The sequence below is a fragment of the Diadema setosum genome, chromosome 17 (genome assembly GCF_964275005.1).
Source record: "Diadema setosum chromosome 17, eeDiaSeto1, whole genome shotgun sequence".
In the NCBI taxonomy this organism is placed as follows: domain Eukaryota; kingdom Metazoa; phylum Echinodermata; class Echinoidea; order Diadematoida; family Diadematidae; genus Diadema; species Diadema setosum.
The window spans coordinates 28,691,472-28,709,143 of NC_092701.1; the positions used below are offsets into that span (position 1 = coordinate 28,691,472).

At 38.7% G+C, this 17,672-nt stretch overlaps 1 protein-coding gene across 1 annotated transcript in view; it reads left to right on the plus strand.

The window, feature by feature from the left end:
• The window catches only part of LOC140240457 (guanine nucleotide exchange factor VAV2-like), a 105,337-nt gene that overhangs the window by 24,199 nt on the left and 63,466 nt on the right, over positions 1–17,672 (plus strand). The window contains exon 2 of the mRNA XM_072320227.1: positions 16,654–16,770. Coding sequence (XP_072176328.1) covers positions 16,654–16,770 — 117 coding nt within the window. The remainder of the gene's footprint in view (positions 1–16,653; positions 16,771–17,672) is intronic.

Genomic DNA, 17,672 nt, shown 5'->3' on the forward strand with positions numbered 1-17,672 from the left:
ATATAAATGCTGTTTCATCATCATCATCGTCATCATCATCATCATCGTCATCATCATCACATTTCCATGGCTGCATGGTCTGTGAACAAGACTACAATATATTTGAGTTAGAGAGTGAAATTATTTCATCAGCATAGTGAACAAGAATAAACAGGACTCCGAAAATGAAACTACGAGTACACGTACCCATTTTTACAAGCCTCTGTTTAATTTTTATCAGGGTTTAAATGTGTTCCTGTATATATACTAATTCTTTGAATCAATTTATTGCTGAATGAAAAGAGAACTATTTTATTGGAATAGATAACATTTCAGTGACTGTTAAACTATGTGTAGTTGTACTCCCTTTTCCACTGATTAACCCATTGAGAATGGGCTGAGTTTGTTTCAACATGCGTTTTCCGTAGACACTTGCCCGAATATACTCAGGACTCGTCCTCAATTGGTTAAAGTTTTATATTGTTGCTTTTGCATACTCAATATCTGCGTACAAGAAAAAAAAAAATTGGAAGATGTTCATGTACTTGTAGTAAGAACATTCTGCAGGAAATGTTATAATCCTGCAGAAGAAACTGTTATCAGTTGTTGTTATGACTGCGAATGGACTGTTTAGATACAAAGGTATGCCAGAGTTCCAGCCTTGGTTCCCAGCACTGATACCAAACACTGATTTACAGGATTCAGCGATTCCCTGTGTGTTGGGAAGAAGTGCGAAGTATCCCAGCTGCTTAGTACTAATAGTACGCTCCGCTCCCCCGCAAGTGTCGCGGACACAGACCCCAGTAGGGCAATATTCTGGGCCAGTCATTTGGGTGGGTAGTCAAGCAAGTCGTTATGAGTGGGCTGCGAGTTTCATCACTGACCCTAGCAGCCTCATCCTGATACATGTGATTATTAAGTCACCTTTTTCGTCCATTCTTTTCTTCTCTCCCCCCCCCCCCCCTCACCGTTTTTCCCATTCTCCTGTCTTTTTTTTTTCCTTTTTGCTATGTGATGGATAGGATGGGATGTTGATGTCAAATTGGGAATCTACAGAAAATGAGTGAGCTGAAAAGAGGGGATAGGCCTACTGCACTTAGGAGTGTGAACACAAGGTCACATCCTATGATCTGTGAATGGGAGTTTCAACAGGGGTTACATTGTAGCGATCATTACATCAGAAGGCCAGTTCACACTCGTGGATAATCTGTGTAAGGCTGATAAAAGGAATGTTAGGTATTCTACTTGAAAGAGATTAATTCAATAGTTGTAATGCCTTCAATGTAGCACAGTAAAATTTATGTCATAGTGACATTGTAGCCAAGATGTTAGCATTTACAAATCTTTGGCCCCAGTTGTGTGAGTAAGTGGGGTATTAGTTATAATCTATAGAGAATTTGTATTGCATGATCCATTTCATTTTAAAAGTTTTGAAAAGTTATCAGAATCATTTTTTTCCCTATGATAATGTAATTGAACGTGTGAAGGTTTTTGGGGTGAGATGTTCCACCTGTTATTATTGACAGAGAGATAGGGGTAACCATAGAACAGATTTCTACAAATCGTCCCCGGTCACACGAACCGACGAATCCCTCAGGTTTGCGTAAGAATGACAATTCGAGAAAATCGCGTTTGAAGTCAACCCATTTTTGACTTATGGTTGCTACACTTTCATGTCTATAATTTCCAATTATTTTTGTAGTACATCAGACTTCAATTCTTGCTCTAACTTGTGAAGTTTTTATCGAATGGTATTGTTAACAAATAAGCGGGAAATCGTCAAAGAGCTGCATGCATGTATTTTCGGTCTGCAAAGAAAGTTGTCATTTTCTATGTGTGTCCATATGTACATGTACATTGAGCATTGTCATTGTCAACACATGTATTACATAGTACGCGCACTGTGCGCGCGGTCAATGAACTGTTGAATCTCAAAAACTACACGCAAGTCAATGCGCGCTGATTCGTCGGTTCGGTGACTGCGCGTACTAGTACGCGCGGTCACCGAACCGTCGAATCGCCTGATTGTTTAACACACGTGTCTATGGGGAAAACAAATAATTTTCACAAATGGAATTACATACTTCTACAAAAGTGATAACTACGTAAAAATTACACAGAATTACACACTGAGAATTTCAGAATATGTAGTATGGAATGTCTACTATCGAAATGAGTGAAAATCTCAAAATCGAAAATTTGACCCAAAATCGAGTGATTCGTCGGTTCGTGTGACCGGCGACGAAATGATTGGAATAGGAGGAAGGGGGGGGGGAAGTATAGTGCGAGCCATTTACAAATTCTCTCCTGTTCTAATTAACATAGTTATAACAAAATCTCACTGCAATGAAATCAAAATTCAGGTCCCAAAATTATTATTCATATGCAGTTTTTACTACACGTATCTTTTTGATTGAATTTGTTCAGCTTTAGATGATAAAATGTCAATACAGCGAAAGAAAACTGCTGGTTGAAGGACTTCATTGTACTGGGAGTCGCCTGAACTTGACCATGAACCGAGATGTTGCTGGAAGTCCTCCTGTATAGCTAGGAAGAGACTGGTACATGTTGTAATCCAATAAAGTACTCAGCACATCACAATCCATTCGCTGACGTAGATATATGATGATGAAATTAACTCCGGTGAGGAAGTGCTGTTTTCGTTTGGAGTGATGCATGGAAGATGTAACATTTCCTCTTGCCGCTGCAGCTCCTTAGACATCTTGTATGCAAACTAAAATGTTTCTTTGAATTGCAAAATTTGCTATTAATAAAGTTATTGCACTTTCCCTCTCTACATTATTTCAGGCCTACACACTGACTGGACAAGAACATATTAGTGTATGCAAAATTAAATGAGACAGGCTGGTGTTAACCCTTTTTGTGCCAGGGACTTTGGACAGTGTGTACTGTACAATGCAAAATTTTGTCAGTGCCAGTTGACACGCAAAGGGTTATTACCCGATGCAGATATTGGAGACCAGCTGTATGCGCTCTTGTTAAAAGTTGCCTGGATGTCAGGGGTTAGAGGGTGCTTCTCACAGCACTTACCAAAGTACACTATCTGAAAATGTGTTCAAACCTCTAGCAAGTTTAAAACATCAGGTCCTTTTAAAAGAGTTTGAAGTCACATGTATGCAGTTTATACAGAGACTAGTGGCCGTGTGTGTATGTGCAACAATTATAGTGATTACATCTAGTCATGCAGGCACACTCGAGTTCAGTCGTGTACATTGCCATTTCCTTCTAAGCTTTGTTATTCATGTTCATTAGAAGTGCCCCGCTTCTTCAGCAGCAGGTCGTGTAGATACCGGTCCTGACCCTGTGGTATTTGTCTGGTGTCACATCCAACTGCAATACTGTAAAAGTGGTTTCTTTCGCGTACAGATACTTTCGCTGTTTCCATTGGTGCCGACTTTTTCGCGTGTGTTTAAATTCGTAGTCAGCAAAATTTGTGTGTGTGTTGACCATCAATACCATCAATACTTGCAATGCGCAGAATTTTTGTGTGTGCGCAACAGCGTTGGAACAAGCAGCGTGTTTAAAACATTTCCTTTTGTGGTTAATTTCCAGGGCTGCCAACACTGGAAACTAGTTGAGAGTGAGACTCCCATAGGCCAATGCTATAATTTAGGAGTCAAAATGAGTGAGATCGATAGAAATGCGTGCAAATGAAATAAAGTTTTAGAGTGAGAAAGGACTGAAATGCGTGAGTGTCATGCTCAATGCGTGAGAGTTGGCGTCCCTGAATTTCGCGCGACTTTTCAAAACATTTTCGCGTGATGTTAAATTCGCGGTTCAACCTCAAAACGCGAAAAGCGCAAAAATGAAACCACCGCGAAAGAAACCACTTTTACAGTAGCATGGGGACAAACCGATAATTTCCCCCAATACAACTCCATAGTGTGCAATATTTGTAGCACTCCCATTGGGCAAAAACCTCTTCTTGCACAAAATGGCAACTGTATTAAACTTTTAGAGTACTTTTTATTGATCAGTGAAAGTAATACAGAAGTACCTGTATCATCAAAATAATTGATCGGTCCCCTTTATACCGGCTGCTACATTATATTTAATGTTTTATACATGAATTGCAGTAGGCCTATACAATGTATGAGTGGGATATATTCCGTGTGTTCATGCCTAGTACAGGGTCCCAAAGATGACCTACTGTGTGTGTTCAAAAAGTAAAAGTGAGTTGTAATGAACTTCCTGACCTATTATGAATGTCTTGTAGTTGTGATTTGGTTTGTGTGTTATCTATATTTTTCACCAAATGCAATAATATTTTTTTGCAGGTAGTAGAATATGAATTTACAACTTTTTTTATAGCATTTTGTGCTGAAGATCATGTATGATGTATCAACTCCAAAGCCCATTGCCCATTGATATGCAATTAAACCAAAAGCATCTCTCTAGGCTCGGTCAGACTGGCAAAAGATCGAGAAGTTTAAGATCGCAAAGTTTGGGCCATTGGTACGCGCGCAAGCAAGAGTGCGCCGTCCGATGGCTAGTGATTGTGACGTAACAATGCGCATCTGCACATGACAATTACCTCGCGCTTCGGAGGCACCACCCACAAACAGATCGAGAAATTTCGCGGGAAGTTTCGCAGGAAGTTTGCGGTCACACTGGCAAAACTTGGAGATCTTAAAGATTGTGATCTTAAACTTCTCGATCTTTTGCCAGTCTGACCGCGCCTTATAAGTGCTCTTTGGAACATCCCATTGTTGTTTATATAGGAGTGTTGGCAGCCCTAAATCTGTACTGGCATGGTTATTGTCCTTTTAATGTGATGCTGGTGGTGGTGGGGGTTGTCTAACATTACAATAGTCTTACTCTTGTAAAGAGATATGCATGTTTACATCTGTATGAAACTTCAGCATTGTGATGAATGATTCTACACTGGTAATGAGAATGCTTTAAGTATGTATTATCCACTCCAGACTTCTTGACTTCATAACCAAGTTTTTGTAACACCAATTGGCCATCTGAAACCACTATAGTCTCCCTTGAGTGAAATACACTGTTGTATGCCCCTTGTTTTAAATGGACACTTTATTTTTCTTTACATTCAAATGTTATAACAATGAATGCAGGAAATGCACTTCAACATGTCAAATTAATGGTGTTCCTACTAAGTACATTGTACTGTAGCTGAACTAAGCAGTAGCTGCAGATGTCAAGTGCTATAAGAGTTGCTGTCATAGGTATTGTATAATCTGAGAGGGTAGGAGTGGAGCATGCCAAACTTGTAAAGGAGAGCATAATTTGATTATCAATAGCAAATATAGTTGCCGGTTTCAGTGGCTTCTAGGAGTGTTTGCACTGTCTGCTGTACAGCAGGGACTGCTATCAGTTTTAATAGTGCAGTCTCTTTCTACTTCTCGGTCACTTGCACTGTGCTAAATTAAAGGGATGATGTAGTTTTGGTCGAGACGGGGATAGCTGCTAACTTTTTGCGAGATAATTACAAAACCACTCATGAGATATTAACCCATTGAGGACGAGTCCCAAGTATACTCAGGTACGTGTAGGGATGTATGGGAAATGCGTGTTGTAGCAAAATCAGTCCGTCCTTCTGAAAGTATGGCTATGATATCCAAACACCAGGCAAAACAAAGCAATCTTAATGAAAGGTGGGTCCCATCTTTTGTTAGGATCACTTTGTTTTGGATATCTCAGCCATTTCAAAACCAAGTTTCATCAAATAAACTGTGAATATTTCTTGGAATTGTATGTACTTTCATATGAACAGGTTTCTATAAAAGTTGGAAACCTGAAACAGGTAATCTCAACCAAAACTATACCATCCCTTTAATCTTTGCGATGATGTGATCAACTGCTACGGTGTACGTTATTGCTGCTTCACCAGCATTTACCGACACCAATTTCTGTTGCTATACTTGGAACCAAAACTAGCGAGAATATTCATCGAGCCTATCCTGGTAGCAAAGATGTTATATTCTTTAAAAATGTTTTTGTCTTCATGTATGTAATAGCTTAGCAGTATTCATCAGTTTAGTATGGACCCCCTGAGCTCAGATGTGAATACTACACATGTACATTATTGTACTATGATGTGATTATTACATGATACAAATGTATACAAGAGTATATGATGCATAATTTCCCTCCTTTAATACAATGAACAACAATCCTTGAAATCTTATAACAAGATTTAGGTTTTTTAGGTTAACCTTGGCCTCCAGATGGGTTGTTGACATTGAATGTGGAACTATGGCTTTTGGAAATGATTCACCTTCAATCACAATTTCAATATAAACTCTGTAGTTGTATGTTACATTGTATACTATGACTCCCCACCCCTTTCTTTTTAGAGCAGGGTCTAAGAATTACTATGTTTGCATTTCATTGTACAAATGTGTATGAGACCCATTGTACACAATGCTCATCTACATGTACAACTCTTACAGAAGTCTTGATGATGACCCCCCCCCCCCCCATCTCACAGAGTTCAAATTGAAGGACGGCATGAGAGACTTTGTTATGATTGCTCACAAGACTCCAAAACTTAAATGTGTATCAAAGACATGTATCATCCATGCTATAAATACTGTATGATGTATTACAGTCCAATATCAGAAAAATCGATAGTGGCTTAAAGGACAAGTTCACCTCCGGAGACATGTGGACTGAGTGAATGCAGCAATATTAATAGAACACATCAGCAATAGTTTGAGGAAAATCGGACCATCCATTCAAAAGTTATGAAATTTTGAAGTTCCTACTTAGTCACTGCTGGATGGGAAGACTACTACACCTTGTGATGTCACATGTGTACAACGATATAAAGAAAGTATAAGGAAAATTCAAGATATTTTCACTTTTCTCGCATAATAAAAGAACGCTTGACTTCCCTCTGTCAAAAGGCAGGGGGAATGATATCGGTGACAAGTCGAGGAAATGTGCACCTTTTTCAAAAAGTACAACTTTGTGAAATTTTCTTTATATTTTCCTAATATTGTTCTACGCATGTGACATCATGCACTCTAGTAGTCTTCTCATCCAGCAGTGACTGTGCACATATTTAAAAAAAAAAATCATAAATTTTGAATGGATTGTCTGATTTTCCCCAAACTTTCACTGATGTGCTCTACAAATATTGCTGCATTCACTCAATCCACATGTATATGAAAGTGGACTTGTCCTTTAATGTTGATAGAAAGTCTGTTTCAGCCGACACTGCTGATACAGTAAACATTTTCTCCCGGCAAAACTGTATTACCCTTTGTTGAGGGCCCTGTAATCTGTAGCTAATGCTGTGTTTGTCTAAATGAGAATAGAACCTCTCCATTACGAACTTTTTACGATGACTATCAAATATATGCAGGCAGTTTGTGAAATCAGAATATCGTGATTTCACGCAAATTTACGAGAAGGTTTGACAGTGTCGAGCGATGGCAATTATTGAAGAGACAGGGTATGCCAACTTCGTCGTCTTTTGTGCAGATTGCTACATCAGTGGCTATCCCTGATGAACCAGGAAGGTTGCACATGGCTTGCCGCATATAATGTGCAACAGCTACAATGTATTGCCATGTCCCCTATCCCTGGCCACTACTACCACCATCACACATTACACACTAGATATTTAATGTTTTGCTTTGACATGGCAAGGGCAACTATCTATTCAGGACATATTTAGGCATACTATGTGTAATATGCTAAATATTCAAGCTTTCAGTTGTCCTGTTCATACACAATGGAAATGAACACTTCTTCAATTTCCATTTTTGCAATGTAATGCCAAAACCATCTATTCCTATTACCTCCGCCAAGGGAGGAGGTTATGTTTTTGTTACCGTTGGTTTGTTTGCTTATAGTTTGTTTGTTTGTCCGTGTGCAAAATAACTCAAAAAGTTGTACACGGATTTAGATGAAACTTACAGGAAAGGTTGAGAATGACACAAGGAACAAATGATTGAATTTTGTTTAAATAGTGATTCGGAAATTTTTATAGGTTTTATGAAGGACTTTTGATCTTTTGCCACGTAGGGTCAATGAACCTTAGAGTTCAAGTTCATTTTTGAAGTTTTCATGCGCGCACTTAAGTGCTTGCTCTAATTTCTGCTGGGGTGAGGCGCGCCGCGCATCTGAGGGTTTATGATGTATTAAAGGCGTCTATATTGGGAAATCGGGCGATTTTTCAGTGGGTGGAAATCACTGATCTCTATAGAAGAGCAAGATCATCGGTGGAAAGTAACTGCTTGGCGGAGGTATGCGCTCTCGGAGTGGTTTTCTAGTTTACAGTATGCATTAGTTGCACCTTCATATTTTTTTCTTAATAAACCCTTGTGATAATTTGCCTCACACAGTGTGTGAACAACATGGAAAAAACTGGAGTTTTTTAATCCCTTGATACAACTCACAATGATAGGTTCACACCCTAGAGTACATGTACGATCAAATCAGAGATTTTAAGTGCTTCAGGTGCGGCTAAATGAATTTTTTTTTTTTTTTTTTGTGGCCATGTGTTATAATTGCGGCAAACATAACTTGATTTTTCTAAAAATCAATCACTTTTGTGTGTGAATGGGCCTAGTTTGACACCTTGCTCTTTCCATGTGTAGCACATGTATTTCCCTGTACGAACAGATTGCCTTTCATCTCATCACATGACACCCAGTTGACATGCCCCCAACTGTGAGTGGTAGAAGGGCGTTAGAGCGCTTCACAGAGCCTCTGTGGCCTCGCAGAGCTCTTATGCTCTCAAATGGATGATATCATTGCAGTGTCCACCATGAAAAATGGTACAAACTTTCCCTGAGCCAGTACCCAGTGTCCTCCCATTTCCTCATCCTTGGCTGGTGCCAAAAGCATCCTTGTGGGATTCCACTGGAGAGACAGTTTGACACAGAATTACTGTCTTCCTTGTCAGTCCATTTACTTCCTGATTCTCTGCTCTAGACCAATGTATTGCACAGCAAGATGGACACTAAATTGTAATAGCCAATTACTTTTATATATAGATGTGTTATATGTTTTATAATTCCATTTACATTTTTTGTTGTTGTTGTTGAGAATCCATGTATTATCCTGATATTTTATCAATGTCATTATGAATAGTCACATGAAGCAAATATCTTCAATTGTGAGGATATTTTATTCCCAGGAACATTAGTAACAAAGTGTTTGATCACTTGTTCGAATATTGAATGTCTACACTGTGTTCCACTATATACTGCTATGTTGGGCAAGTCGTGGGCAGGCTGTCTTGTTTATCAGCAATATTCTTAGGTTTGGAATCATGCATACCATGTGAATATAGAAGTATAAAATCATTCCATTTGATTCAGTGACGATGATGTTGAACTGTGTTCATAAATTTGTTCTGTCTCCCTCCTCCTCCACTTTCCTTTCTTCCACTCACACTCTCCCTCCTTATCCTCTCGACTCCCATTTAGACATCATAGCCCTGCATACATTTGTGTTTCATGTTTCTCCTGAAGGATCATTGAATTCTCGCTTAAATTCCAGAGAGCCTTTTTTTTTCCCTTTTACAGTGAATCACTCATAACATCAGTTAAACAGGTTTTTGCATTCTTTTCCACTCTTTCTCCATCGTGTTGTTCTCTCTTTAGTTTGTTTTTTCTAAACCTCCTTAGATATCATTTCAAGCCATATCTTTTCTTCTTTTACGGCTGATAGCTTTATACCCGACTGTGTTCATCCTGGTATCTCTTTCTCAGTATGAGCTATTACAGTGTACATGTATGTGGCAATGTACTGTGCTATATTGTGATTGTGTTATCGGGCTCTCTGTTACGTGTCCTCAATATGCTCACAAGTATGCGTGCTGTGAAACATATAGGAGGAGAAACAAGATGCAGTTTTTTCTACCAGTGCAGTGTAACCAGAGACTTGAGACGAAGACATGGGTTCTCTAAGTTAGTTTACGAGTTCTGTGAAGCCAGTATTAAGATTTCTCCTCTTGCAGGGCTGTAAAAGCAACGACTTGCACAAGGAAATATCAGATATCACTCGTGAAGTGGGCGAGCCACGGAATGATGTACACACATACAGTACAGTACGATGATTTTTTTTTTCTTTCAGTGTAGGGATCAAATGGACTACGTCTTTGTTTTTGTGTCACTCTTTGTTTAGTTTGTCAGCAATTTTTCTATTTTTGATCACCATACTTTAAAAAAAAAAAGAATTTGCAGTCTGTTTCGAGCTGCTAGCATTTACAAGCTTTGAGAATCTATAATCATAGTACCTTTGTCGTATGTATGCGTCAAAGAAATCTTTGGGATGTCCATGTTCAAGTCAAACAGCAGATGGCACATTTTGATTGAATGACCTCATCCGAAGGTTTTCATGATAACGGAAAAGGCAGGATAGCTGTGATAATCGCCAGAACTTTCTCTCCCCTTAGGCGGGGGAACGAATCAACATGTCACTCACGGACCATATGCAGCGCATTGCAAAATGGGGCTCGTAAGTGCACTCTAGTGTAAACCATGTTCTAACGAGCCGCACGCTTATCGCCCCCAATGTGCAGGTCTGACGTTGTTTATACCATGACCTCTCCCACGACACATCCCCTCAAGAAGATTTGCTGGTGAGATTTTCCAGACTACAATTTGTCATTTGAGCATTTGAAGGGAAAAAAAAGTGTGAAAATTGAGATGGAATTTGTAGGAGAGAAGTGGAGAGCAGTTTACGAAACAGTCAGAAATGTGACTATTTACAGAAAAGGAGGGTGTGTTCAAAGTCATTTGTGCAAGTTGGTATTTCACACTTGATATGTCTCCTTTTTGTATGCCGACGTGAATCTCTCCTAAACCTTAACATAGTCTTTCCGTCTGTCTGTCTGTCACTTTTTCTCCCTCTTTGCAACTTTTTCCCTTTTTGCAATTTTCACTGCAAAGCGTCGAACCATGTCTATGATTTTTCTTTAAAAGTTGGTATTTTCTTCCAACACAAAAAGTGGATTCAGTCCAAAAGTTATGAAAGTTTTATAAAAAGCTGTACTTACATCCATATGCTACCCTCTCAAGAACTTTTTTTTTTATAGTATGTCAATTTGTGATGTCACAACAGAACAACAACAATATGCTGTTTAAACAATATGAAAAGAATTTGAAAAAAAAAATCCTATGATTGTAGTGCAATGAAAGGAGACTTGTCTTAACATGGTCAAAGAGCACAAAGACTGAAAACATTAGCCTTAATCAGTAACAAGTTGAGAGAATGTGTAGGTGTGATTTTTGTCGAGCCCACTGGAGGTGCGGGGAGACTAAGGGATCGCCTGCGGCATCTGTCCATCCGTCGTCTGCTCGTAATGCTACAAAAACTTGAATGACTCTCTACTGAGGACTTCAATTACAGTCAAACTTGGAGGGAAGAGTGGTTTTACGAAGTATAATTGTTTACCAAACATGAAGGTCACCTCAAGGTCACAGGCAGTGGTCAATGAACTTCAGGGCCCAATGTTAAGTTTTTTACGGCGCGTTTCGATTATGGCTCATAACCTTAGATGTATATGTCCATTTGTGACCACATTCGGATGGTAGATGTCCCTTGGCAAGTTGAAGGTCACCACAAGGTTAAAGGTCATGGATGGGGTCAATGAACTTCTGGGAGTTAGAAAAACAGTAATTTCTTCTATGCGAATGGGCGAGACACATTTTGGCACTTGCCTTGTTTATTGGCCAAAAGAGAAATGGAATCTTTTTTTATTAGAGAGTAGACCCTGTGAGTCATGATGGTATATGTATATCTATTGCGTGAAAACTACTCGCCTCATTTCATTGTGGCTCATGTTCCTCCAAACAAGAAGCTTCGCTTTCTACTGATGACGATGATTGTCATCCGGCCAGTGCTCAGATGACACCCCGTCCGCGTTCGTCCATCACACGTGATTGTGCACGGCCCCGCGATAGATGGTTGGATGCTTGCTGTTAGCCTTGGGTGCCATGCCCGTAATAGGCCAGCTTTAATGTATTCAGATCCATGGATGCATCTACTCGGAAGATAATTCAATTCGTCTGTTCTTCTTGCATGGTGTGGTGTATCCCAGGAGTAATTGATTCAACCAAGTATGAATCAAATCTTCGATGTCCCCATGCCACTTTGTCAATGAGAACTTTACTTTCAGATAACAAAATACATTAAAAAGAGTATTTTAGGGGATCGCCCCTCCCTGATATCAACATTTGATATATTATAGAGCAATTCATATGTTATACCGTGTTTTATCTTGAATATTTATGTATACGTTTTGTGGCTATCTGGTGCATTGCTTATTTCTATATTTATTTTTGTTTTAATGTAAATCTGTCTCAATACAGCCTTTTGTTGTGACAAAGTTGATATCAATAAATAATTTCAAATCAAATAAAATCAAAATTGACAATTGAAATGAAACATTGAAAGATTGACCATATCAACTTCAGGGCCAACAGGAGATATTTTGGATATCCACTGCCAAAACAAACAAACAAACAAACACACAAACAAAACAGAAGAACCAACCAACAGCCCCAAACCCAAATACCTTTCTGGTGGTTAAAAGAATGCACAGAAGCATATTATGATCTCTTTTTGTTTCCTACTTATCCTTTCTGTAGAAACTTCATCTAAAACATGTTGAAGATAAACAAGAATAGTTTGATATAATTATGTTTGAATTACAGATATTAAAGTTCAATATATCTTATCATACATGTTAGCATTGCAATGTAAACATTTTGTGCCTTTGTAGGGAGAAAGATGCTGTTTACATCCAACTAGAATAAACCATATCCTGGATTAGAAAATAATCACACAGAAAACACCTAAACCTATTAAAGATTTCATAATGGTCGGGGAAAAACAAAGGTCTTGTACAGGTGCAGTCGGTACATAGAAATTTAAATGATTACTGATGTTTGAAATGATGCGGGGCATGAATGCATACTTTAATAGTCATACCAGAATTTGATAAACTTGGGTTCAAAGTTGATAACCATTGTCATCATCGTCTGTGCCAGTTTGGAGCGACAGGCATTCTCCCTCTCCCCTCTGACACACACACACACACACACACACACACACACACACACACACACATACACCCCCCAAACCCCCCCCCCAAAAAAAAAAAACAACAACAAACAAATAAACAAAAAACAAACAGCAACAACAGTCAACCAGCCTGGTGTGGAGACTAATGATTATCCACTCTTAGCGACTCCTCACTACCCCCCACTGCTGCAATCCGCATCATTCAGGAGGTTGTTGGTATTGTTTGCTTTTTGATGATGAATTCCTGTGGGAGAAAGGGATGACTCACCACCGCTCCTCGTCCCGACGTATCCTTATCCTCATCCTCATCCTCCTCCTCCTTCCCAATGCATCGTCACCATCACCATCTTCATCATCATCAGCATCACCCCCGCCGTCTCGTCTCTCCACCCGACTTCTTGACCCTCTCGTGCAGGCACTCTCATCAGAGGAGCCACTTGAAGTTTTAGTAATCTTTCGAAGGGGAGATCTAGGTTTTTGTGTCATGACCCAAAATAAGAAAAATGGTAATTCCCAAGCATATGTTTCACAGCTGTGCTTGCATTTATAAGTGACATTTTGGTATCCAGCAATGATAGGATTTTTTAAATTTTTTTTTTTTTTCAAAAGCAAGTTTCATGTTCCAACCCACCTGTAAAGTTGATGAGACGGCTAAGGATTATATTTGTTTATCAGGCTACTAATATAATAATATGTAAGATGACCATGTCTCCCTCAAGCATGGACGTTTTTTTTTTTTTTTTTTTGTGGAGATTTTGTGGAATTTTCTTCCAGTGCTTGCTTATGTGTTATTCCTTGTAGAGTTCACTTCACTTTTTTACTTCCCAGATGGTCTAATTTCAAAGGTCATAGGTCATACGTCGAAAAGAAATGAGATATCAATCATAAGCACAAATGGAATTGAACAGAAATGAATGGAATGCCTGAGAGTAGAATAGAATTCATGTCACAGCTCAGAAGTTTTAGGTACATATAAATGATCTCAACATATATATTAACCCGTTGAGGATGGACTTATTTTGCTGCAACATGCATTTCCCATAGACACCTGCCCGTGTATACTCGGGACTCATCCTCAACGGGTTAAAACAACATACGTCAATTCCAAGATTGTAACAAAATCTGCAGAAAATGATCAACTTGTCGACAACATGATGATTTCGTGACAAACTGTAGACTTCTGGTTGACTACCATGAAAAGTCTGCCTCATGAATATTTATGACAGTGCAGTGGAGCCGTAATATTTGATAAGTCGCTCTGTCCTTAATTTATGTGACCAGTGGTCATTCGGCACTTGCAATGGTCATGGGCAGTTGCAGACAAATCCGGCCGCAATGCCTGATGGGGGAACGAGAAGCTGTGAGGAGAATTTGCTTTCGTAATTGATACGCAGAATTGGCCATCTGTCGTCACTGTGCAGAAGCACAGCTGGGGGTAGATTGGATTGATTGGTGTGGACACGGTGGGTAATGATGTCGTGCATGTTCCCAATGCTGGGGACCCACAATCTGCGGGGCGAATTTCTGGTAGAGATGGTGTCGCAACAGTGCTGCTATAGTTAGCAGTGGGAAATGTTGCACTTAAGGCCTGAAGAAGTTTGCGTAGCTGATACAGTTCTTTTGATTTTTGGTTGTCTGCTTTCTGTTGTTTGTTGGTTTGTTGCTTTACCTTTAACACAAGAATGGTAGTGAGACCTGTGGTATTGCTTGTTCTAGGCCAAAGTTTCCTAAATGCACTTTTGTTGGGGCAAGAGACTTGACCATCTGCGGGCATGGCACACACACACACATTTTTTTTACATTACCCATTACCCACAAAACTACTAGCAAGGAGAAATGTGTATTACGTAAGCTCATCTGTTTGTTTTGTTGTTTTTGTTTTGTAGTATTCTGGAAAGTGTTCAGGGTGTGCATATTATGATATCCAATTTTACATATTGCCGGTCCTGCTGAATAAAGAGTGCATGGTGCCTGATTATTTTTAAGCTTTCATTTGAGAAAAAATTAGGTAAGGGTTTTTGTTTTCTTATTAAACAAAATGAAAAAAAAAAAAAAATCATACCAAAACCTGCATGCACATTGTGTGTGTGATGGTTCCAACGAATGTGACACCAGTATATACTTTGCCTGTACTGGTACATATTATGTACGTTTTTGTGTGTGTGTGTGAATGCTCATTCAACCTTTCTCCTTCTCTGTTTTGTGGTACGTCTATCTATTTTGTTTCATTTCCTTTTTATTGATTTGGTCTTTTAGGCCTTGGCTGGCTAATGTATTTGATCTTCTACAAGCTTACACTCAAAGTATAATGTCGGATACAACCATTTACCATTTGAGGCCTGTCTTATGAGACTGATGTTTACCCATCAAGTCCCGTAACACCACAGTTGTGTGGTTTAATGGTACAATAGCTTCCAGATGCTGATACATGTACATGTAGTTCTCCTTTTATTGCTAGCATTTCATAAAGTGCAAAACACTCTCTTCTATTTGAGCCAGTCTTTCATCATATTCCATAGTTTATTTCATTCACAGAGGATTACAAAAAGCTTCTAAAAAGCACTATTCATGAGACTGTTCCTTAAATTGGTAAACACATGTGGAGATTGATATGAATGTTTCTACATGTATCTCACATGGACAAATGTCAAAGTTTTTGAAATTTTGTTCTGATCCTTTTTTTTTTCCTTCTAGATTTAATAGGATTCAATGAAAATGTAGGCCTACATTTGTAGAATTCATAATTCAGAGTTTCCATGTTTTTAGTACAAGATGATAAAATTCTGCAGCAAAATTACTCCAGCACTTGATGGTTTTAAAAGATTTGCATTCAGTCTCTTTGGCTTGTATACTGGTGGTATGCCCTGGCACAAGTTGCATTGATATGTTATCCACCCTCCCCCCCCCCCCCCCAACACACACACACACACACACCCCATTGCATTTTTCAGTTGTGACCTATTTTCTGGTTGAGGGAGTCATCCCTGTATTTATGAGGTGCATTCATGAGTGGAGGAATATACTGCAACAATAATGCTCAGACATGCAATGTCCTTGTCTATCTCACATCTGTGTGTATGTTTGTGTGTGTGCAAGATGCATCCCAGCATGTAACATGTAAATGTATAGTGACTGCTTCTGAATGCTGGAGTGTGTAACGACTGACCCATATTTTTTCCTTTATCTTCACAGCAGTGTCATTCAGTTAGTCATATTGATTACTCTGTTATGATATACTACATGTATGCGTGTGTAGATTACATAGCATGTATATTGGAAATGCCAGATCAGTACAAATTAGAGTGTGTATATACTGTATTGTTCTTTCATTCACATTTTTTGTTTGTAGTGTCTTCAGATGATGGGGGTGGGGGTAAGAAATCAGATGTTAAAAGCATGTACCAGTCTGAAACCTGTTCTTCATACTCGGAACAGTTTACTATTAAAACATTACTGAATCATTAGCAATTATAGTACAAGTAGCAGCAACTCTCAATCACGTGTATCTGCCTTTAGAAAGGAGACATGTATTTTGTACAAGCTTTCAATATCTTTTTTTTTTTTTTTTTGCAAACTGCGATTTATATAGTAATCAATCACCTCTAACAAAATCTTTTTCTGTCTTCGACCGCTTTTCCACAGTTTCTGTGCATGAAAAATATCCGAACATTCCTGCGTGCATGCTCTCGAGTCTTCAACATCAGAGAGGCAGACTTCTTCGATCCAGCATGGCTCTACCAGATGTCAGACTTTGGCTCGGTGAGTATCGGCCCGATCCATAAATTACTTTAATACTGTGTGTTATTTTTGTGGAGAATGTTGTGAACTGGGTATGATGTATACAGAGATAATTGAACGGAATGATCCTCGTTCGGGTTCAATAGACTCAAAAGGCCATGAGACCAAACCATGATGATAACCACCTTTAATACTAAAATGTCACTCAATTTTGGAGACACATGATTACTGAAAAAGTTCATTTCCCAATGACAGAGCTGTTTTTATGATAACCTTGAATTCTTAGTTCAACAAGCTATAGTTGTAGTACCATCATTATTTCACAAAGTTTGATATCACATTGTTGCAAATTGAGAGATGCATACATGGCAGTTTGATTGCTTTTAATATTTTTGGCCCTTTGTAGTGTAATTACACCCATTGCTCTCAGCCTGTTCAAATATAAATTACCAGAAGTTGAGTTGAGAAATTTAAAATTATCTTCTATTAATTCTAGCAAGAGATACAACTGTATATTCAAGTTTTACTATCTTTTTTTTTTGTCCCTCCCATCCCCTGTGTTGTCCTTTTCTCACTTTTCTTGCAAATAATTAGTTTTTTTTTCACCCTGCTTCTCCGTATATTATGTTTTTGTCTTCTTTTGGTTGTAATCCGTTGGCCAAGTTGTTTTGTGTTTCCCATACTTGTTCATCTACAGTGAAAACTCTCACATATCATAAATTACTTTACTAGTGGTAGTTACTGTTCAATGTATACTGTACAGCAATTTGTATGGTGTTATATATGGAAATGATCCACTTATTAAGGCAGTGATAAATTGATATTGGAATCAAAGGGATGACAGATATGAAAGCAAGCAGATGACAGTTTTATAGCACTAATCAGTGTACAATTTTGTAGATCACCTAGTTTGGGGAAAAAAC